This window comes from Diabrotica virgifera, chromosome 1, assembly GCF_917563875.1.
Source record: "Diabrotica virgifera virgifera chromosome 1, PGI_DIABVI_V3a".
NCBI classification, from domain to species: domain Eukaryota; kingdom Metazoa; phylum Arthropoda; class Insecta; order Coleoptera; family Chrysomelidae; genus Diabrotica; species Diabrotica virgifera.
This window is the reverse complement of record NC_065443.1, coordinates 211,341,104-211,366,698: the sequence shown is the minus strand read 5'-3', so window position 1 is coordinate 211,366,698 and position 25,595 is coordinate 211,341,104. Positions and strand designations below refer to the sequence as shown.

General features: G+C 32.7%; 1 protein-coding gene across 1 annotated transcript in view; it reads left to right on the top strand.

Moving 5' to 3' along the window:
• The window catches only part of LOC114346273 (acetylcholine receptor subunit alpha-like), a 1,182,789-nt gene extending 1,174,913 nt beyond the window's left edge, over window positions 1-7,876 (top strand). Inside the window, exon 12 of the mRNA XM_050646983.1 lies at window positions 3,720-7,876. Within this exon, the coding sequence (XP_050502940.1) occupies window positions 3,720-3,917 (198 nt within the window). The 3' untranslated portion in view covers window positions 3,918-7,876. The remainder of the gene's footprint in view (window positions 1-3,719) is intronic.
• The last annotated feature ends 17,719 nt before the right edge of the window (window positions 7,877-25,595 follow it).

Below are 25,595 nucleotides of genomic sequence, written 5' to 3'. Positions count from 1 at the left end.
AATCCTGGGTGCCATACCTTATCAAATGCTTGGCTGATGTCTAGAAAGGCTGCTGTGCAATACTGTTTATTGTCCAAAGCTTAATTAATTACATTTGATATGCGATGGCATTGTTGCACTGTAGAATGACCTTGCCGGAATCCAAACTGGTGTTCTGGGATCCAGTTTTGGAATTCTATGTCACTCATAATTCTTTTAAGTAACAGCTTTTCAAGAAGTTTTGACATTATTGGCAGTAGACTTAATGTCAACGTAAAATCACTTGTTGTGAAATCTCTTAGTGAAACTAGGTGGTCCGCAAGGGCGGACGCAACTAAAGCGTTATACACTAGCTTCAGCGAAATAAAAAATGCGCTTTTTAATATCTCTAACGACGAATGTCAAACACTACAGCTGTGAAACATCAAGCACTTTCTATTAACACTTTTGAAATGGCTTTATGAGCTGTCAATTGGCAACATATTTTTGAAAGAGTGAACCTATCCAATAAGTATGTCCACATCCCTGCAAAGGATCTGGGTTCTATCGTTAAAGAGTATGAAGCTCTTTCAAATTATTTTACCTTGATCACAAATAATTTTGCCATTTATGAAGAGGAAGCCAAAAAATTGTGCCCAAATAAAACATATAAAGAAATAAGAAAGAGAAAAAGAGAAATTCAATTTAATGAGGATGCCTATGATGAACTAAACTTTTCAGCTAGTAATGTGATGAAAATCCACACATTCTATATTATAATCGACACTCTGATAAGAGACCTGAATGAACGTCTGGAATCTTATCGACTTATTTGTCAACGTTTTCGTGTTGTAACAGATTTGCCAAAATTAAACAATGAAGAAATTATTAAAGAAGGTGAAAATCTGATACAAATTTATAAAGACGACTTAGATACATCATTCATACATAAATGCATTCACTTAAAGGGTCATTTGGATACCACAATAAAAAACCAATTGACATATCTAAATATTTAAAGAAGAGTGGATTGAAAGATATTTCCCTGATTTTGACCTTGCTTGGCGCATTTATTTGTGCATCCGAGTTGCCAACGTGTAACGTGTCCGCTGAAAGGTCATTTTTGAAAATATCAAAAATTAAAAATAATTTCTGATCAAGTATGACGCCAGAACGTCTTAAAAATGTATCGTAAAGTGACGTAACAAAGGCGATAAATTATGATGGCATTATAGATGATTTTGCCAAAGAAAGATCAAGAAAGATCTCTGATGTGATCGAACTGGAATGATTTTTTTCTGTTATATGTATAAACATCGTAGTTTAAATCCATTTTTAATGTATTCTTATTTAAATAAAAAATTCTGCTTGCAATTTTTTTTTCGTAAAAATGGTACATGTTTGAAGGGTGGCTACTAGAGAATTGCCTAGGGCGTCAATTGACCTAAATGCGGCCCTGGGTTATCGTATTCTAATAATAATTGTCAGATCCTTCCGCCTGCTTCTATTTATATCAACAAACCGTTCTTTCTGGGTCAAGTTTGTATTATACAATGTGTGTATACTATTGCTACGTTAACAGAAAAACCACTGTGTCATCGGCACGCATACAGTATTATGTGATGCGCTCTAGTTTCAAAGTAAACAAAGTTAATTCAATGTTTTGAGTTTCTATAATTAAATATAGTATTTCGTGATTTCTTTAATATTTTGAGATTCTTAAGATTTTGTAAGACATTTGTAAGATTCTTAACCTTACCACAGGTGGTTAGGTACTCTCTAGCCACCAAGTCATTCACCTGTGATCCATATCGTGTTGCACATATCCAGTATTAAATCTACGCCAATCTCACCTATTATTTTTAGAGTCTTCTTCGGTGGTATGCCATCGATCCCTGGTAGTCCAGGGCGCATCTGTTTTGAGATAGACGTTGAGAGGTGACTCAAATTTTTTTGCAGAAATTGCTTGAAAATAACTTAAATAATTTGAGTTATCCTCACACTCAAAATGGTCCGGAACATTGTTTAAATAATCAAAATGTCAAAATATGAAGGAAACATTCGATTTTTTTATTGGTTTTTTGATTATAACTTTAAAACTATTTATTTCTGAGAAACGTTGTATTAACATAAAAGTTGCGTAATTAAATTTCCTATAATATAGAATTAGTTAAAAATTTAAGAAATAGTCACCCTTGTTGCAAAATAGCAATAATTGCGAAAAAAAACATACAAAAACAAGTATTTGCCTTTTACGTTTTTCAGCCATTTATGCTACACTTAGGACCTTCATATTTTACCCAGAAAAACTTTATGATATAGTAAAACAACACTGTATTAGGATCGGTTTAATAGATTTTGCAAAATAAATTTGGCAATCCAGCTTTCGCAAAAATAATTCATTTTTATTTAATGTTGCAGGACTGAAAATAAAGCAGATAGCAAGTTGATTTTTTTTTGCTTATATAAGTGTACTGTACCTTTCATTTGCAATTTGCAACATTAAAATCGATTAATTACCACGGCGTCAGGAAATTTTTTAAATAAACATTAATTTTTGGTGCTAAGCGCAGGCCAGCGGTGTTCGATTTCCACCAAAATTTCTTCCAATCTTTATCGATTATATTATTTTCTTACTCTATATTTTGTTGTATTTTAATATTTTAATTCCACAAAAATCAAACTAATTTTATTATTGTTTGTGAAATATTGTTTAAACAATTGCATATGTTTAAAAATATATGAACAAAGAAAGTTTTTGCTAAAAAAAGTGTTATTTCAAAGGATAGAGTATGTGTTTTTATTTTGCAATAAACAAATTTATTTATTTATATCGAAATGTAATAAAAATTAAAATGTATCAATCATTATCAAAGGTCATTGGAATGCCCAATCAGAGCAAACTATCCGCTGTCCTGCGCGTAGGGCCAATAATTAATGTTTATTTAAAAAAATTCCTGACGCCGTGGTAGTTAATCAATTTTAGTTTTGCAAATTGCAAATCAAAGGTACAGTACACTTCTATAAGCAAAAAAAATTCAACTTGCTATCTGCTTTATTTTTAGTCCTGTAACATTTTTAAAAAATGAATTTTTTTGCGAAAGCTGGATTGCAAAATCTGTTGAACCGATCTTAATGAAATTTGCAGTATTATTTTACTGTATCATAAAGTTTTTCTGACTAAACATAAAGGTCCTAAGTGTAGCATAAATGGTTGAAAAACGTAAAATGCGAATACTTGTTTTTGTATGGTTTTTTAGCAATTATTGCTATTTTGCAACAAGGGTAACTATTTTTTAAATTTTTAACCAATTCTATATTATAGAAAATTTAATTACGCAACTTTTTTGTCAGTACAAGTTTTCTCGGAAATGAATACTTTTAAAGTTATAATTAAAAAACGAAGAAAAAAATCGAATTTTTCCTTCATTTTTTGACATTTTGATTATTTAAACAATGTTCCGGACCTTTTTGAGAGGGAGGATAACTCAAATATTATTATTTGAGTTATTTTCAAGCAATTTCTGCAAAAAAATTTGAGTCACCTCTTAACGTCCAAATGTACCTACTAATATTTTTACAGATGCGCCCTGGTCTATGGGCTTTTATGTTTCTTAGTTGGCTAAGAGTAAGAGCCTTCTCTACTTCTGCTCGTAAAATGATTGGTTCTGCCTCTCTGGTTGCATGTTGTTTCGTGTTCTGAGACTGATGCATCGGTCATGTGATTAATATTATATTATATTTTTGATTTTTTTTTGTAGGTCAAGGAAGACTGGAAGTACGTCGCCATGGTTCTTGACCGTCTCTTTCTGTGGATTTTTACTCTAGCAGTATTGGTAGGTACTGCTGGTATCATACTTCAAGCACCGACTTTGTATGACGACAGAAGGCCCATCGATATCCGTCTCTCCGAAATAGCCTCTACCACGGCGAAGCCCCATCTAGCGATTTCACTTTAAAGCTCGACCGAACCGACGGCCTTTATACTCAGAGAGACAGTGACTCTCTGAAGGAAGGTATTTGGAGCAAGTGGAAAACAAGTCGATATCATTTCTGATTTGGCAAAAATCGTAGTAATTGTTAATATCATTATATTACATGATCTGCGTATTTAATTATAGTATTGGGTTCTTTTCCAATTTGTATTTCTTTTCTTAAATAAATATATAAAGATGATATTCCAAAAACGTCGAAAAAGGCAAAATATTCATTATTTCTACTCTTAAGTAGAATCTTAATGATGGCATGTGATTGATTTTTAAGAATACCACACATTCCATCACATACAATCATGACAGTGAAACACTCGCTTGTGACATATAATTACATTATGAATCGTACGTGAGAAGAAAATCTTAAATACTAACCGAACGCATGGAAACCTTTAAGATGTGGTTATATCGGATAATACTTAAAAGTTCGTAGATTGACCTAATCACAAGTGAGGAGATCCTCGGAAGAATGAATAAGAACCGAGAGGTACTCCCATCATCAAATCTCGAAAGTTGGATACTTCGGATACATTATGCGAAGTGAATCCAGATATACCCCCTATAAGCCATCCGAAAAATATTTGAGAAGCGACGTACAGGAAGAAGAAGAGCATCCTGGTTAAAGAACCTCAGAACCTGGTTTAACACAATATATTACGTGCAACTTTTCCCCGCTGCTGCAGATGAGATATAGATTGCCATGATCATCGCCAACGTTCGTCAAGGATAGGCTAAAGAGAATAAGACTAACCAAATGTAAAAAGTATTGCATGTTATATTTAGTTTAATATTCACTATCAAAACTAAATTCAGTGACCATAATAGAAAGAATGATTACCTAACCTTCTTTATCAGTTTAATTCGGTTTATGCAAGCTGTTTCGTAAAACAACTAGTGTACAATTAAGACTAGTTTTTATGAGAGATATGTCGTCCTATTAGAGGTAAAACTCACTAACTACACTTTTCAGAAAGTGGGTAAAAATCGATTTAAAGGTACAGATTGTTTTTTAAATTCACCTTACTTGAATATTGGAATTTTTTAATGGAACTTTAAAGAATAAATAAAAACAGATATTTTAAGCTAAATTTCGTCACAGGAACTATGATACAATCAATATTAGATAAATTTTTGTACTGAACGAGTTTTTCCATGAACACAATTATTGGATATTGATATCCTATTAGAGGTAAAACTCACTAACTACACTTTTTACTTGATTAGTTTTTCCTTGAACACAATTATTGGATATTGAGAAGTTAATTAATTTGTCTCCATAAAATTTCGCTGACTTACAACAAACAAACTATCAAAAACAACAGTCTATTATTTAAAAAAAACAATAAGTTTCGTTCTTCGAAAATAAATGCAATTCTTTCGTCATTTATGACAGCCACAAAAATCGCCTGCTTAATTGCAAAATAGATTATGTTACCTTTTATGTAAGCTATCACGGTTACAAAGAAATTTAATCTCATATTTCTTTAATGAATCGCCGAACAGATAATGCACACAAATATAATGTACAGTTTGTACAGTTTCAACAATACAATGCAACACACAAGTCGCCTGCTTAATCGCAAAATAGATTGTTATCTAATGTATTGTTTGAAAAATTCGTTACCGATTCGGCATTCCAGATTGTAAGGAAAAATTCACTAAGTGCAATAATTAGTTTTAATGTGTTTTACGCTGAAACCAAAATTCACAATATTGCACTCCATATTGAAAGGAAAAATTCAGTGAGTGCAATAATACGTTTTAATGAGTTTTGCCCTGAAACCGAAATTCACAATAATGCACTTAGTGAATTGTACCAAAAATTATCTTAGGAATTAGAAGGGTTAGAGCCCCAGGTGACTTCTCCACAGCTGGGCAGTACCGTATTGAGTTCAAATTGATGAAATTGTCAAAATCTCAAAAAAGTGCACTTGGTGAGTTTTACCTCTAATATAGGACGATTTATAAAACTTTTTCAACTTTCTCAAGAAATATGTACCTGAAAATAAATAGGAAATAAGGAAAATAGTAATATCAATATCCAACAACCGGATCAAAAATATTGGTCATTATTTAACCGTCAAGAATTCGAGCTTTGAAATATTAAATAAATCCATGTAGGTACTTAAACGTCTTGTAACCAAGGTGAATTGTATCACAGAATGAAGCAAACGTAGGATAATTCTAGCAAACAAGCGATATTTTAAGTTGAGTAGGCTACTAAATGTCGAATACAACCGACCATTGGTCCTGGCTTTCCTAGACTTTCGCAAAGCATTCGATACGGTATACCTTAACAACGAAATGGAAAGCCATATATAATACATAGGTTATCGGTACTCCAAACTGATAGCAAACATATTCAATAATACAACCAAGCTCTTTACGGAAGTTCTGGAACATGCTTTCAAACAATTGGAGTGAGACGCCAAAGGAATCAAAGTCGACGGCGAAATGCTCTCACGCCTACGATTAGCGGACAACATAGTTCTGATAGCAGGTAACTTAAAAGAGATTAGAACTATGTATATTTACTAAGCTAGATGCCGCCTATAGAGAAGTTACTTAGGTCATGAAATCAAAATTGCCAGGGACAATCAAACTGGTAAACTACAAAGAAAAATGCACTTTAGCAATGCCCACATATGGAGCTTTATCAGACACCTTCAAGAGCAACATATCAAGTTGTTTGAAAAAGATTACATTTGACCAATGTGTGCTTCCAATCACGACTTACAGCGCCGAAACACTTTCCTTAACCCAGTCCATAGCAACCAAACTGGGGCCCAATATAGAACGATAGTTACTTGGATTGACTCTAAGAGACAGGATTATAAATCAGGAGACAAGAAGAAGAACAGGCGTCACAGATGTCATAGAGCGCATAGCATGGCTGAATTGGAACTGGGTGGGCCATGTGGACAGAATGAATAATGGGCGGTGGACCCAACAAATTACATTATGGAGACCACGAGCCGAGAGAAAAAGCAGGGATATTCTTTTTCTCATGATCATCTTTCAGTGCGTCACAGTTTTTCGATTTCTTTCTAAAGCATTAAATTGTATGTGACAGAAAAAAAGGCACGTCGGTGATTACTTCTAGTTCTGTGATTATTTTAGTTGTCGATAGATGGCGCCATAATTAAAAAAATATTTTTTTTTAATTAGATAATAATATTACCAATATAATCTGTATAATTTATAAGACTATACAAATCAAAGAAAATACCATTTTATAAATGCAAGAAACACATTTGATTTGTTTTTATTCCAAATTGAAAATAAAATGTGACAACTGTCAGATTTAACTAAAATGTCATGTTAGAATAAATGCCATAAATGTGTATTATCACGGACTTACCCTTTTTCCTATCATTTGTGACGCACTGAAAAATGATCATGAAAAGGACAATAGACCATCTACACGATGGACAGGAGACATCAAAATAATCGCTGGGCATTGGCGGCAGGAATCTCGAGACCAACAGAACTGAAAGACGTTAAAGGAGTTTAACTCCCTATGACTATAGACTATGTTTAACTTTGTACGCAGGAGGCAGGATGAGTGAGATGATGACGATGATGAGTCAACTAAAAATGTAAAAAATTATGCTAGATAACAAAGCTAACAATAAACAAAAGACTTGTTTGACCATTGCTGATATACAGATCGGAAACGTGAACCATCACCAAAGCAGATGAAAACCTTTTCTCGTCTTTCAACGAAGGTCTCTAAGAACAATATTGGGTGGCAACGGCGAATGTGATATCTGTAGGAGAAAGTAGATCTATGAAATATATATTTGATAAACAAAGACATGATATATCTTATAAAAAGAGCGAGACTGAGATGGGCACGACTAGAGATTTAACATATCTGAAAAAAACGGGAAAAAAATTGGGAAAAAACAGGTTTTTTTTCGTTTTTTTTCCAGACCACTGGAAAAATTCGAAAAATTTGGAAGATTTAAATATTTTTTCATTGAGACTTGAAACCTAAAAAAATACGAATTTTAAACTCGTTTAAATATATATCTTGTAAAAATAATAATAATAATAATATCTAAGATGTAAGTACAAACATGACGTATATACGGTCAAAAATTATAATAATTATCTAATAATTCAAAGTATCAAAACCGAAACTTCAAACGTAGAAAGTACATTATTTAACCAAAGCGTTCAGTGGTATATTTTAATCCGAGTCTGAATCTTCAGACCAAGCATCTGATTCAGACTCGAACCCTGCCTCATCATCCTGGACGGATAAAACAACATGATTTTTGCCAGTTTCTTCTAAAAGTGGATCTGGTCTAGCATCGTAAATGAATATCTATTTTTCGTTTATAACCAAATTTAAATGAATAGCAACAATTTCTGAATTTTATCCTGTGATAATATATTTCGTTTGCTTGTATGTATGAGGTTGTGTAAAGACCAGTTTCTTTCTGAAGAGGCGGAAGATGGGGATCCATTTAAAATTCGGGAGGCAATTGGCATAACTGGCTGCGATGTACACAAACCTTGTCACCATTTAACGGAATGAGTATTATTCGCACTATCCCATAAAGAATTTAGAGCAAAAGAATCCAGTTTTTGTTCTAAATTGGGCCAGATTTGCCATCACTTTCGCTACATCTAGATTTAATAAATAAGCCATTTCAGAATTGTAAGTCTATAGCTTCCATTAGTTGGTCTTTATTCAATTGTTCTCCTTTAAAGCGAGCACCAAGAAGATTGGCTGCAAAGTGAATCTACTTAGAACAAAATTCGTAGCATTCTTCAACATATTTTAGCAAAATTTCGATATGAGAACTAGTCTGGTCAACTTGTTGGAGAATATTTAATATTGTGTCTTTTACAATTAAAGAAAAGAGGCACTTCTGATAATATAGATCTATCCAATTCTACAAATTTATCGATTTTAATACGGGATGCAGAATTTGTTTAGTATATTGTAACAAATTTCAATTTTTCCGTATTTTTCCTTTTTTCCTGTTTTTTTTTCGGAAAAACAGGTTTTTTTCCTGTACCCAATTTTTCCGGAAATTTTAAATCTCTAGGCAGGACATGTAGCGTAATTAGACAAACTCTAATCGACCAGAATGAACAGAACAACTCACCCAGAAGAATTCTTACTAAGTAAGGTGAAGTAAACGTGCCTGTAGGTCAAAACTTATATAGAAGGATGGTGTGGATGAGGAGGCTAGGAAAATTATTGCCACAAATTGGCAACTGTTGGTCACTAAATAAAACTAAATAATAAAGACTTGGGAAGACTAGGACTTGGCACTAGTAATACAAGATACGAGACTAAAGACGGAAAGAAACGGAAAAATAATTATATCATTCACTATGTTATGCAACTTAATTTTTTTATATATCTTTTATTTTATGAGCCCTTCGTTAAACAAATTTTGTGATTCATTTTTGTAAATTTCAAAAATCATATTCTTTACCATCTACCTATTTACATCTACATTTTATATTCTTATTTAATTATATTATAAATTAAAAATATTCTAAGATTGTAATGATAATAATAAATGTGCCATGTAGAAATGATATAGTTTCCTAAATGCCTCAAAAACCTGACTAAATAGCAACTGCCTCTCGCCTTATTATTTCAATGCTAGTTATTACCTCATATTTTTATATATTTACATTTTTGGATTGTTTTTTAGGACATTTTAATATTGGCTACTTACAGGAATAGCTGTTTTGTTCTAAGTTTTTTCAAAACCAGTTTTTTCTTAATGATAACTACACAATTTTTTATATAAAAGAAAATACTCAAATACAACAACCGACAACACTTGATATCTATAAGCATTAAATCCCGGACTCTAGCCCTCTAATAGACAAGATATTCTCAGATTTTTAAGAAAGTAGATGTTCAAGATACATGATTTTTTTGCAATTGATTTTTTGCATAGATATGAAAATGAATGCACAAAGAATATGCGTTTTCGTACTTTTATCAGTCAATTGTTCAACCAATTGAAAAGAAAAGCTTTATATGATCAATTAGGAGATATAGAGATATTCCATCAGAGAAGAGAGTTATAATAGAAGGTAATTTTGGTTTACATACGGGCCAATCCAAGATAGAATATAAATCAACATGGAGGACTATGCTTTGAAACTCGAAATGATGCTGGAGATGATACGTTGGATTTAGCAACGGCATTAGATATAACGATATTAACACCTTTATAAATGGAAACTGTTTCCTTATTACATACAAAGTTGACAATATCACTCTAAAATATTATTGTACGACAAAAAAATATATTCGTGACGTAAGATTTGCAAGGTACGGTACCTAACAGCTAATGAGACTGTCAATCAACAACAATGTTGCTTTTGCTAGACATTTAACCAAAATATCGAAGAGGACGAATATGAAAAAAAAGAAGGTCTATTTGGAATACGAAAATAGGAAAAAAGTTGAGCTGGAACATAAAAGACGTCCTAATACAATTTGGAGGGATATGACTAGTATTATTAGAGATATTGCTATTGATTTACTTAGAAAAACCTCAGAAAATAAGTTTGAGAATAAGGAAACCTGGTGACAGCAAGAAGAAATTAAGAAAAAAATAAACGAGAGCAGGAATCAGCACATAGGTCATAGGTCAGACAGAGATCTTCAAAACTATACGGTCAACAACAAGGAAGCGAAAGTTGCAGTAGAAAAAGCTAAAGCAGAAGCGTATACCAATTTATATGATCAGCTTGATGCGAGAGAAGATGAAGCACGTATATGTATAGTGATTATAGTGGAACAGAGAGCAACGGAAGTAAAATATTTTAATCAGAGTAGATATATTCGAAACGCAAATAATCTGATACTAGTTAACCAAGAGGATGTGATAAAGCAATGGAAAAATATTTTGACAGTTTATTAAGTGATTTCTTGGTTGTGAAAGCTTCGCAAATTGTTAAGAATGACATCGGTCGAAATATTGCAAGAAAATATTGATTTAATATCAAAATCTCTTTATATTGTCAGCTCTTTCGCCAGTTAGTTGTATATGGTGATATTCTATGCTGCACCTAACGGTATTACTTTGATTATTTATTCGACCATAACTAATGTATGTTAATAATATTCCATACGCTATGGGTTAGCTACATTCGGAAAAATGAAAGATTACCCATGAGCAATTACATCAATGACTTATTTTGTATTTGCTGTATTTTTCTGTAACAAACGTTTATTATTTCTAGAAAAAGAAAGCAAATACAAAAAAGTGATTGATGTGATCGTTCAAAAGTGCTATGTGACATCCAGGCGCAGTGGTGGAGAGAGGAACGTTTATGCGAACATTTTAAAAGTATATGTAATGGCTAAACAATACACATTTAACTATATTCACGAATAACACAAAAATTATAATTACAGTATTGATATTCGTTAGACAAACAACTTGTCTAAAGTTCCTAAATAGGTAATTTTTAGAATCATGGTGAAATAAACGCTTATAAAAAAAGATAACACTTGGTTGTTTTATTATTTCTCTTTCGCACGTCGGAGATATTTTAAGGAAGAACTGGTTGCAAAACATTACAAATATGAATTCTGCATATTTATTAGAATGGTTCGGATTACGTACTTCAAAACAAAAACCCAATTTCTCTCAAAAAGAGCTTAAAACCTATCCAAAAATAATTAAAGTATATCTATAAAACTACAAAATGAATTATGGTCAATTCCTTTTTGAAGTTAGACTTTCCACCACTAACATTTTTTGCATCATTATTAGTGGGGATATAATCTATGATCGATCCTTGCCATCTTGAATTCTATAATTTGTAGGTACATACTTATGTTATAATTTAAAATTATACTTATTCTCAGTTTATTAGTAGAGCAAAAAGATATCATGAATTCCATATAACTATTGTTTACACGTTCATTTAACTGCTGCTTCACTTCTGATATTATCGATTCTGGCATTGGAATTACCCAAGATTACTGCTTACTATTTCTCTTTATTAAATTCATCACGTGTTGTAGTTCATCATAAAAACTTGTTTTCCTCACCTTGTTGCAATTTTCCGCTGCATACCGGCATACGAGTATACTTGAATTACATTAAATTTGTAACCTGCCACTTGTGACTTTCATTTTTTGCGGTATAATATGTTACCGGCCAAACCCGATTTCAGGACAAACTAGTTCTAGTTTGTCCTGAACGCGTTAGGATAAACTAGTTTGGCCTAAGCAAAACTAGTTTGTCCTGAACACGATAGAATAAACTAGTTTGGCCTAGGCCAAACTAGTTTATCCTGATATAAATATGAATACTGCAAGATAAACTAGTAAGGCCTTTAATAATATACCTACAAAACCAAAATAAATAGATAAACTGAATAAAATACTCTGTAATTGGACAACAATCATTTCTATTAAAAGATAATGACTCGTCGGTAAAATGTATGGACAATTCGTAATACAAACAATCATATTTTAAAAAATAACCAGTCATAATTATACCTCAATTGTAAAAATTATTTATTTTTCCGTGGAGTGTTTTGGTCACACTTATAATGGCGAATTATCATTGCTTTTTTGCTTTTGCATCTTTTTGTGGAACAGTTTATGTTACTGCTACATTTGACAAAACCTTGTCTTGATCCAACTGAACCTCTCGTAGCAGCAACTCTTAACGATATTTTAGAGCCTTAGTTTATATCTACGACCTCTAAAAAAGTTTGATGGCAGATGACGAATTTTGATTTGAAAGAGACAGACATTAATACCCCAAAAAGTTTGATGAATTATCTCTAAAATATCGCTAAGGGTTGCAGCTACGAGAGATGCAGTTGGATCAGATAAGGTTTTGTCAAATGCAGCTAGAACAAAAACTGTTGCACAACACAAACAGATGCAAGTGCAGAAAGTCAATAATAATCTGCAATTCTAAGTGTCACCAAGACACTCCATGGAAGAATAAATAGTAATTTTTATAATTGAGGTATAATTATTGCATTGCTTTTATAAAAGAAACACTGATTATTTTTTATATCATGATTGTTTGTATTACCAATTGTCCATAAATTTTACCGACGAGTCATTATCTTTTAATAAAAATAATGATTATTTTCCAATTACAGAGTATTTTATTCAGTTTATTTATTTATTTCGGATTTGTAGGTATATTATTAAAGTTCTTACTAGTTTATCTTGCAGTGTTCGTATTAATATCAGGATAAACTAGTTTGGCCTAGGACAAACTAGTCTGGCCTAGGCCAAACTAGTTTGTCCTGAAATCGGGTTTGGCCGGTAACATATACATATAATAACAGTATTTTTTTTTCAATTTTGAACCTTAGTCAACTTTTACAACATTGTCTTTTATTAATTAGGTTATACCTATCATTTTAGGGCTTTTAAACACTGATGATGGATTATTTGTTAATCCGAAAAGGTTTTGTTTATATGATGTAACCCTTATTTGGGTCTTTTAAATATACCTTTTACAAAGGATCCAGTCTTTTTAACAGTAATTTATTATATCTTTGTATTTCTTTCTATTCATAAATACCACCCTCTCTCATGCTCCCTGGCCTCTTGGTAAACCTCTATAATATATCAATATAATATAACCTCCAATAGCCTCTTCTCTTTTCCCTCCTTTTTCGTCTCCTTTAAGGAATATGTATGTGTATGTCTATGTAATATTCTTTTAATTATTTTTCTATTAAGTTGTCTCTATTATTTTTGTTTTTCAGTTCGTTGCTATTTTTCTGGCGTGTGTCGTATTTTTAGTTTCCATCAAGTTCCGAGGCATCTAATAGTCTGGTTTAGTCCGTGGATGATATTGTATTTTTCACTTACTCTTTCTATCAACCATCTCAAACCCTCATGATGGAAGGCAACAAACTTCACAAGGGGTCATTCAAATGTCATTTATCTCTTATACGCTCTGTCATATGTCAGTATCTTTTCACGTGTCAATGGATTACCTCTCTAACTTACCTAGTTTTATCACATTTTGTAAAAAAATATTTACCTGCTATATATAATTTATGTGCTTCCCAAAAGTCTTCCTAAATTTTATTCTTTTACAATTATTTTCCTACCTTTTATTTATTTTTTTCATAACTGCATTCTTTTTTATTAAATTAGATATTTTTAGTCAATTTTACAATATAACTTTACAATCAATCTGAAGCAGTTATATTACTAAAGGTATCTTGATATTTCCTATTTTGGAAAAAGACTGTATGACCTACAGTCGGAAAAATGAAAGGATACCCATGAACGAACATATAAAACACGCTGTATTTTCCTGTCACCGTGTCACTGATGGTGGACTTGCGCTGGCCAATTTTTTGTATGACACGGTGACAGAAAAATACAGCGTGTTTTATATGTTCGTTCATGGGTATTCTTTAATTTTTGCTACTGTATATTTCCTATTTAATCCTAAGTTCCTCAATAGTTTCAATAGAGATGTATGTATCCACCCCTTTCTGCATCGTGTAGCACTCTCAAGTAGAATAGGTATATATGCCTGCTTTCTCATTTCTCCATTATGTGTACCATTTCTCTTTTTGATCTTCTCCTATTATCGTTATTATTATTTATCCTTATTAGCAACATTAAATTTCTGTTGCTCATGGTTCTTCCGTCTTTTTTAGTTTCTTTTCTTTTTTGTGTTGTTATATCACAAAATACTCTTAAATATATTATCATTAATATCTATTGATTATTAGCCATTTAAGCATCAGGTGCCATCCGCCTTTTATCGACTATGTCAAACGCTCTTTTTAAGTCAACAAACGCACATGTACATATTAGATAAGTGAATGTCCAAGCACCGCATAAATTTGTTTTGAAGTACGAGAATCACAACGAAATATCAAGGAAGGAGAATTTTGTTTACAGGGTGTCGTTATAAATTACTTATTTTTGTAATGAATTAAAAAATCACAGATGGTGGTTTAAAATGTACAGGGTGGTTTAAAAACAATTGCTGCGAAAAGGCGTTATTGAATATTGTTGGTAATACATAAAAGTATAGCTGTTGTTTTTGAATTATTTAATTTTTAAACGACCCTATGCAAATGTTGCTTTTGTACTTGTATTTGTTAACACATTGGGCAAAATCCTTATGTATTGATATCACCCTGTAACTTTACGTAAGATCCTATATCGTAAATCTATTCAGCCGAAAAATAAGCTTTTTGACTCTTCTTGGCAGTTTATACTCTCAGTGATGATAAAAGCAGAAGAAAATATATAGTTATCAAATGTTGTATTATATTTTTCCCCCAGTTTATATATTTTACAAAATTTTAAATACAAATACAGAAAAAAACTAATAATGCTGATACTTTTTTCTTGCTAAAAAAAAAGAAAAAAATGTTAATACCTAAATCTATATATCGGCAAAAAAATTAATCTTCAACTACAACTAAGGAGAATTCAAAAAAAGTTCAAATTCTTATTATTTCTTACCATTAATTTCAATAAGTGTGGTTTCCACTCAATGTAAGTTTAATTTAAAGTAAAAGAAATAATCGTTTTCGTTTTGATTCAATTCGAGTCTCTTGCCATCCTCTGACACCGTGTTTCGGGGTCTATCCCTTTTCAAAGAGGCTATGCAAGTAGACTGAATTGAATCATAACGAAACGAAGAAGAACTGCATATATTAAAATATTTGCAGCAGAGTGTGGTTAGACTGTCCTCTAACGGGGAATGACGAAATGAGTAAAAATAAATTTCGACCACGAGTCAGTATTATGTTTACCGAGATACACTAGTACCAAGCGGCGCCGCTAGGAGAACACTCCAACAATGCGTCTCATATTACTTTAACGAAACGTGGTCATTTTGTACTCTAAAGTGGTCATCGTGTAAGGTATGAAAAAGAAAAGAAAATAATCGTTTTCATTTTGATTCAATTCGAGTCTCTTGCCATCCTCTGACAACGTGTTTCGGGGTCTATCCCTTTTCAAAGAGGCTATGCAAGTAGACTGAATAGAATCATAACGAAACGAAGAAGAACTGCGTGTATTAAAATATTTGCAGGAGAGTGTGGTTAGACTGTCCTCTAACGGGGAATGACGAAATGAGTAAAAATAAATTTCGACCACGAGTCGGGTCTGTATCTCGGTAAACAGAACACTGACTCGTGGTCGAAATTTATTTTTACTCATTTCGTCATTCCCCGTTAGAGGACAGTCTAACCACACTCTGCTGCAAATATTTTAATATATGCAGTTCTTCTTTGTTTCGTTATGATTCAATTCAGTCTACTTGCATAGCCTCTTTGAAAAGGGGTAGACCCCGAAACACGGTGTCAGAGGATGGCAAGAGACTTGAATTGAATCAAAACGAAAACGATTATTTTCTTTTCTTTTTCATACCTTACTCGGTTTAGAGTACAAAATGACCACGTTTCGTTAAAGTAATCTGAGACGCATTGTTGGAGTGTTCTCCTAGCGGCGCCGCTTGGTACTACTGTATCTCGGTAAACAGAATACTGGCTCGTGGTCGAAATTTATTTTTATTCATTTCGTTAATTTAAAGTATTAATCTTGTTAACTTAGTTATGGCAAAATAGATGCAGAAATAACAAATAGTGGAATCAAATCTACACGGTTATACTACTTATACTACACAATTAATAAAACAATCTTCTTCAAGTGCCATCTCCGCGACGGAGGTCGTCAATCATCATAGCTATTCGGACTTTGGAGACGGCTGCTCTGAAAAGTTCATTTGATGTACATCCGTACCATTCTCTCAGGTTGCGCAGCCACGATATTCTGCGTCTTCCTATGCTTCTCTTTCCTTGAATCTTTCCCTGTATAATAAATTGGAGCAAGTCGTATCTCTCTCCACGTGTAATATGTCCAAGATATTCCAATTTTCTGGTTTTGATTGTATTTAACACTTACATTTGTTTATTCATCTTTCTCATAACCTCTTTGTTTGTGACGTGTTCTGTCCATGACATTTTCAGAATTCTTCTATATACCCACAACTCGAATGATTCCAGTTTTTCATTGATGCCGAATTCAAGGTCCAAGCTTCCATTCCGTAAAACAGAGTCGAGAAAACGTAGCACCTAGCAAACATTACTCTTAGCTCTAGCTTTAGATCTCTTGTGCAGAGCACTTTTCTCATTTTGTTAAAATTCTCTCTAGCCTTTTCTATTCTAATTTTAATCTCCTGGAAGTAATCATTTGTGGAGTTGATCATTGTTCCAAGATATGCATATTGGTCTACTCGTTCGACATTGGCTCTGTTAATGAGGAGATTTTCGTTATTTCTTTGAGTTTTAGATATTCTCATAAATTTTGTCTTCTTGATGTTGATTGTTACACCGTATTCTTGGCTATATGTCGCTATTCTGTTAACCAGCCTCTGAAGATCTTCAATATTTTCGGCTTTAACAAAACAATACTAGGACACAAAGATGTAAAAATGGAAGTCAATAGATAAATTCACAATTCGACTGTCAATTCGACAAACAATGCCAATAATAGCATAAGCAAGCGAAAAATGGAAAATTCAGAAAAAACATAAATGAAAAATCAACGCAATCGAAATGAAACATTTGAGAAAAATATACGGAAAACAAAATGGAACATAATACGAAGTAAAGATATCACACAAATCACAAAGCAGAAATCTATTAGTGAGTACATAAACAGAAGTAAATGTTCTGGTTCGGATATAATAAGAGAATTAAACCAGAAATAATTACAAGGCAAATATTAAAATTGGGAAATGTAATAAAAAGGAGTAGGGGGACACCCAGAAGGAAATGGATAGATCAGATCAAAGAATTAGGAAGGAATAAACGGAAAACTATTGAAGAATAAAGAACGATGGTCAAAAGTAGAAATCCATGGAAAAACTGGTTAAAGTAAGAACCGGAATACCAATAATTCTACGCCTGAGAGGACAAAAGGATATGAGAAGAATAAGACTTCCGGGTCATTGTATTCTCCATGTTACTTATTATTTATAAGAATAGAGATGTCCCCCTAGATATTATAAAAACTATTGAAAAGATCTACCAAAACAACAAAATGGAAGTCAGAATGGATGGACAACATACAGAACCTATAGAGATGAGTCGAGTCCTATGATCTTCAATTTTATCATGGATGAAATCATCAAAAGCGTCAATAATGGAAGAGGATACAGAATGGTAAACAAAGCCCAAATATTGATAGCCCAAGAAGAAACACATTGTCAAGCTAGGGAGACGTGGACAAAGAAGTGAGAAATCAAGTACAAAAATCAAATAGAAAAAATCATATAAACTGACATATTAACACTGAGATTAAGTCAAAAATTTATAAAGCCAGTGTAAGACCAATAATGACATATGCGCATCAGAAACAAGACCCGATATAGCCACAACACAGAGACTATTATTATAATCGGCAGAGATGAGAGTACTGACAAGAATTACAGAAAATATGCTGAGAGATCGAAAAAGGATATCTAAAGACATTAGAAGACAATGTCCAGTGTACAGTGATAAACGAATGGACACTAATTAGAAAAAAAGAATAGAATACATAAACACATAAGCTGAATAGGGGAGACACGTGTGATCAAAATAGCAAGAGTATATCACCAATCGGTAGAAGAAGTATCGGTAGACCGCGCAAAAGATGTAGTGACAACCTTCCATAGAGGTATCTATCATCCGCCAATGAACAAGCAGAATTGCTTATAAAGATGAAGAAGAAGAAGGAGACTTGTCATTTAAATTATAAAATTTTCCAAACAGATTTAAATCCACTATAAATATTTACAATGAACAATAGCCAATCTTATTTAAAATGACCATGCCAGACCACTATAATAGGCGTAACAATGGTACAGTTGGTGGCCAAATTATTAGGGAGAAAACAAAAACCTCTATATTTTTAAATTTAACTGATTTGATTTGGAAACTACTTGATTATGTGTCTTGTAGTTATTTTTTTATGTGCAAAAGGCATATTACTAAGATTATCAAAACAAGTTTTGGAAGGCCAAGACAAGAGGGAAATATTTTCTTTAACCATGAATGCAGTAACATACCTGGATTTGTAGAACAGTGCTAAATTCGGTGCGTGCTCTACATTTTCTTGGAAAATAAAATCTGAAGTCTTAACTACGTTAAAAAAATTTAGAATTTATGAAACAAAATGTTTACGAAATTGGCTCAAGAGATGCAAACGAACATCGTGCAAGAGATCGTTATCTACCAAAAGATGTATAATTTTATTTTTTCTATATATAACACCGGTTTATAGCGTCCTGCGCCTTCCGGTTCCTATTCTCCAGCCGCGTCGATCTGTCCAATCTCCTGGTCGGAGATCTCTCTCAGACATGGCTTTCTGGATTCCACTTATCCAGGTTGTTTTCGGTCTGCCCCTTTTCCTTCTTTCCGGGGGTTGCCATTCCATTATTTGCTTTGGGAGTCGATGTTCCTCCATTCTTTGTACATGGCCATACCAACAAAGTTGTTTTTGTTGGACTTCTTCAATTATGTTTGTTTTTCTATTCATAACATCTCGTACCAGTTCATTCGTTATATGTGAGACTCTGGAGATGCAGGCCGATCTTCGCCAGAAGTCCATTTCCAGTGCAAGCAACTTCTGTTCTGTTCGCTTATTCAGTTGCCAGGTTTCACATCCATACAGTACCACGCTTTTAAAGATGCTATTATAAAGCTGTGTTTTCTTTTCTTTTGATATGGTTTTTGACCAAAGTAGCGAGTTCAAAGCTCCTATTACCTTCTTTCCTTTCATAATTCTTTCCTCTATTTCGAATTCTGTCCTTCCACTTTGTTGGATTCTCGTTCCAAGGTATACATAATCAGAGCTTGGCTCGATAACCATATCATCCTCTAGATGTAACTCACTTTTCTGTCCTCCTATACACATATATTTGGTTTTCTTCATATTAACGTATAGGCCCCATTTTTTGTATTCTCGAAACAGCCGGTTTGTCATAAATATTAGATCATCTTTATCCTGAGCAATCACCACTTGATCGTCAGCAAAATGCAGTGTGTATAATGTTGAGTCGTCGTTTAGCTGTATCCCCATTCCAGAACACGATTTGCGCCACTTATGCAAGACCTCATCTATATAGATTTTAAACAGTGTTGGCGATAAGCTGCATCCCTGTCGTAGTCCCTTATTCACCATGAAGCTATCGGATAATCTGCTGTTGATTTTTATGTTTGCTTGGATATTGTTATAGAATTGTTGCACTGCTTTTATTAAAGTTATATTAATAGGGGATTTTTCCAGGACTTGCCATAATTTACAAAGTGGTACGGTATCATATGCCTTAGTTAGATCAACGAATAGTAGATGTATTTCTCTGTCTCTGGCTACTTTTTTTTCATTGAGTTGGTTGAGCGTGAAGATGTGGTCGATACAGGATCTTCCTGCTCGGAATCCTGCTTGTTTTTCGAGCTCTATAGGTGCATATTCATTTTCTATTTGAGCTTTTAAAGTTTTCCCATATAATCTGCTATAGGTGCTGGTTACAGTAATACAGCGATAGTTCTTGCAGTCTTCCTTGTTACCCTTTTTGTGTATTGGGGTTATCCATCCTGTTTTCCAATTTTCTGGTATGTTTTCTCCATTTGTGTAGTTGTTGAAAATTAAGGTTATTAGTTTGATCAATTTTGCAGTTCCATTTTTTATAAGTTCCGCTTATAAGTTCCATTTTTATTTTTTCTCTAAAATCTAATCCTGCAGACTTGACACAAAATGATATGAAAAAATTGGAAGTAAAAATATTTTTGCAGATATTAAGCAAAAATTTAGAGTGGTATTGAAATTTGTCACAAATTTCAAGCAGCAATATCACTTTCATGGCAACTAAGATTCATGTTGAAATATTAGGTTTGATAACGTGTAAACGTAAAGTTAATAATGTACATAAGTGCATTACTTCTTTCATTAAATTTTTATGTTATTTGAAACATTTTTTTCATAAAGTGGTTGGTTATTATTAAAATTATTTAAAAATTATAATTAATCATATCTGTTGATAGATGGTGTTCTTTGGTGACTCCTAGCTTAGTGGACTTTAACATTTTAAGTTGTAATAACTTCGTTATTAAATTATATATGTAATTGAAATTTTTTTTATCTCAAATTTCTAAATCCAATGGCGTACGATTTTTTCAATAAAAAATTTCTTATACAAATTTTCCATTTTTGATTAAGGAAAAGTATTGTGATATGTAGTAAGCTCACGAAATTGAAATAAACATTTTAAATTATGTATTGAAGTAGACCTTTTATTTTATAGGCCAAACTGGCAACAGGTGTAGGTATGTTATCAAAAAAATTCATATTGTGTGAAATTATTTATTAAATTCAGCTAAGCACTTTCGGCATAGCACATGCCATCATCAGAGATTCATTTTACAGGTCATAAATGCCTCATAAAAGAATAATCGTTGATAAACAACACATTAAACATTTATAAAAAATCATATGCCTACGCCTCTTATCTAGGGTGAAAACCCTTTCAAAAACTCTTCTATGATGAGGCATTTATGATCTGTAAGATGAAGCACTGATGATGGCATGTGCTATGCCGAAAGTACTTAGCTGAATTGAATAAATAATTTCACACAATATGAACATACACCTGTTGCCGGTTTGATCTACATTTAGAAGTGTGTAAAGTCATACAGTTTTTATCAATTTCGTTTGTTTTATGATATTTAAAAAAAAATAAAATCGGTTAACTTCAAATTTTATAAAGGTGTTTCCGACCTAAATAGGTCTCACTATATGATAACAAAATAATGTTTATAAAGTAAATGTCTTCTTACTTAGTAAAGTCGACTTAATTGTCTTTACAAAGAGTCGCTAATTGTATCCAAACGTCTGCGATCCCTCTTGTGGAATCGGTACTCACCTGAGGAAACTCAGATGTTCGGATACAATTAGCGTCTCTTTGTCAATAAAGACAATGAAGTTGAATTTACTAAGTAACAAAATATTTACTCAACACATACACTACAAATTACAATATAATATGATTGCCACTAGCCGGATGATTAATATTCTTGGCCATATTAATACATTGCCTCATTAATATCAGATAAGTCTGCTTCAGGTAAATTATTACCATACACTGATATGGAAACAAATATAGTTGATAAGTTTGCTTATTGTCTTTGACCTGTGGAAAAATATATTATAGCATTTGATATACAAAAACACATAATCATTTACCTACAGAAAGCAGAAAAGGATTTGTTAAAATTGTTATTTAAAATTATATCGGGATCAAAAAATTCTATATTATCTCTGTTTCTGTTGTCTGTGGATAATAAACTATTTCGTTAAAACTTGTACAGTAAAAATAAAAGAATGGATATAAAAAGAGGTTGTTAGTCAATATTAAAATAAAATTATGCGAAATAAAACTTAACATTTGAGGAAGTTACTTACAGAAACAATTTGTTGTATAATAAATACAGAAATTAATAAATGAGTTTTAAATATTTAACATCATTTTTCAAAAATGATTTATCTGTACCTATCTTAGTTCTTTGCCACATTGAATAACCATCTTATAAACTCGGTTCTATCTGACTCTCACTTACAATATTACTAACTTGTAATATTATAATATCAAATGTACAGTTGAGCACGCGAATCTTTACCCGTGCGTCATCATTTTAAGCATACGAAATAAGTCGATGATAAGTCGGAAATTGAAATTTACTAAACGCAACACCAAGTCACTTACTGAGACTTGCTGTTGCGTTTAGTAAATATCAATTTCCGACTTATCATCGACTTATTTCGCATGCTTTAAATGATGAAGCACGGGTAAAGATTCGCGGACTAAACTGTATGTTAAATACCTACACATTTTCTGACATGAAAATTCTGCAACTTTACTGTATGTTTGAAGTTTTATTTGTCTATAATGTAGGAGTTATTTCTCTATCTTCTCCATCCATTTTCCTGAAAGTGTGTAAAAAATCGGTGGCGCACAAAATCCCGACAGCCAAAACCCCGACAGCCAAAATCCCGAGGGCCAAAAGACCGACACGCCAGAATCCCGACACACCAGAATCCCGACACGCCAGAATCCCGAAAGGCCAAAATCCCGACATGCAACAATCCTCGCATAAGTAAAAATTCCGACCACTACATTTTGAATATTTATTGTTTCGTTTTCAAATGCAATACCAAATCATATTGTAGAGTATTAAATTTGAAAAATGATTACTTACTAATAAGTACGGGTACTGATTATTATGTATTTTAAAAGAAAAAATTATTTAAACACTTCATTTTATAATATAAAAGCTATACTTACTGAAATGGAAGGTTGTAAGTGACATGATAATTATTAGATATTATATCTATTATATGAAGGTAAACTTGAATTCAGGATTTGATTTTACATAAATATTATTGGACTTTATATTGGCAAAAAAAAATAATTTAATTCATATACCCATGTTAGAAATTTTATTTAGAAAATTAGTTCATATTAAATGGTACATAATTTTGTTTAGTAACACAAAATAAAACAGATGGCCATAAACAAAAAAACAAGAAATAAATGTAATTATATGTTAAAAAGGAACTTATGAAACCTGTCGGGATTCTGGCCTGTCGGAATTTTGGCTGTCGGGATTTTGGGGTAGACCCGTAAAAAATATATTGTGTTTCTGTTTTTCTGTGGCTTTCCATTTTAGTTGTACATAAGTAGGTACATACCCCTTCTGTTGATATGGCTTGTACCATATTAATTATTTTTGGCGTATATGGCCAATGACAGATCTTTATCTTCCGAGTATTCTTCTGGTTTGCAATTCTTCATCTCCATTTCTTTTCCGTTTGGATTTTCGTGCTGATCTTCTATGAAACTTTCCATATGTGTAAATTCTTGTTTTTAGTATCTTAACGCCTTCCAGTAGGCACTAACGAATGAGTGTTTTATTTCTCAGAATGATTTATTTTTATACTGCTACGTTTGAAGTTTTATTTGTCTATTGAAGGGTTATCACCTATTTGTCAACCATTTTCCCACCACTCCTGAATGTAGATCTATCCCAAAAGCTTGTATCTGTTTCTATTTTACGCCATCTTACCCATTGTTTCTCTGCCACTATTCTTACATTATCTACCCATCTCTTTTAAGATCTTCCAATGCTTTCTAACGTCCCCCATGGTCTCCATTCTCGGCTTCTCTGTGTTCACCTGTTATCATCTTATATGGCTATTTCGGCTCAGTACCATTTTATTTTTTGTTATTTCTTCCACGATATGCCTGAGCTTCGTTTACGCTTTATCTCGGTGTTTCTGATCTTATCTCTTAGTGAGATTCCATACATGTTTCGTTTCATTGTTCATTGCGTTGTTTCTAGTTTTTTAGCAGATTTCCTGGTAAGGAATACGGCCTCTAACCCATAAGTATCAACTGGTACTATGCATATATGTTACCTATACATCTTTTTCTTTAAAGAGTTAATAGGAATGAAGATGTTTTTCAAGATAAATGCTAGTTTATCGAAAACGGCCCATTCTTCTTCTTCTTCTTCTTTTTGTATAGACATGACTCTGTCTGTTTTTTCAATGTGCCTCTAGTAAGTTTTCGTTCCATCGTTTTCGTGGTCTTCCCACTGATCGTCTTCCTATTGGGGAACCGTCTCTCGCTGTCCTTACTACCTATTTCTTGTCATTTGGCTTGTGGTCATTCCATTCTCTTATTCTGTTTCTTACCCAATTATTAATGTTGTCCACCTTGCATCTCCGTCGTATAACTGTACTTCTAGCTCTGTCCCATAGAGTCTTGCCATCGATTTTTCGGAGGGTTTTCATCTCCGCTGTTTCGAGCAATATTTTTGTTCTCTCCGTGTCTGGTCGTGTTTCTGCCGTGTATGTCATTATTGGTCTGATGACTGTTTTGTAAATTCTGCCTTTCATTTCTTTTCCGATATGTTTATTTCTCCATATTGTGTGATTCAGGCAACCTGCGGCTCTGTTTGCTCTATTCACTTGATCTTCCACTTCTGTTTCGAGCCTTCCGTAGCTAGATAGTGTGATGCCTAGATACTTAAACTCCATCACTTGTTCTATTGTCTGACCCTCTAGCTCTAATTTACATTATATTTGATTTGCTCTTATAACCATGCATTTTGTCTTTTTTGGGGAATTTAACATGTTAAATTTTCTGGCGGTTTTGATACATTGGTGCAGCATACGTTGTAAATCATCTTCACTTTGAGAGATTGCATCGTCTGCATAGCAGATTATTTTAAGTTGTTTTTCTCCAATTTGGTATCCTTTTTTAGTTCTTACTTTTTTTATTATTTCATCCATGATCAGGTTGAACAATAAAGGACTCAAGGAATCTCTCCGACGCTCGACGGCCTATTCTAATTGTGTTTATTTGATACATCAAATAAACATGTAAATGCAACGAAAAATTTGGTATTGTCAACAGGTTTAATCTAATTAATGTGTTCTTCTTTTAATTTCAGCATCCTGATTTAGTTTTCCCATTTTGATGGCATGGCCCGAGTTAACATAATGTTCAACATTTATGGTATGGTTTTGTATTGTTATATTTGTCTGGTTCTGCCTCATTATTTTTGTTTTACTGTAGTTTATTT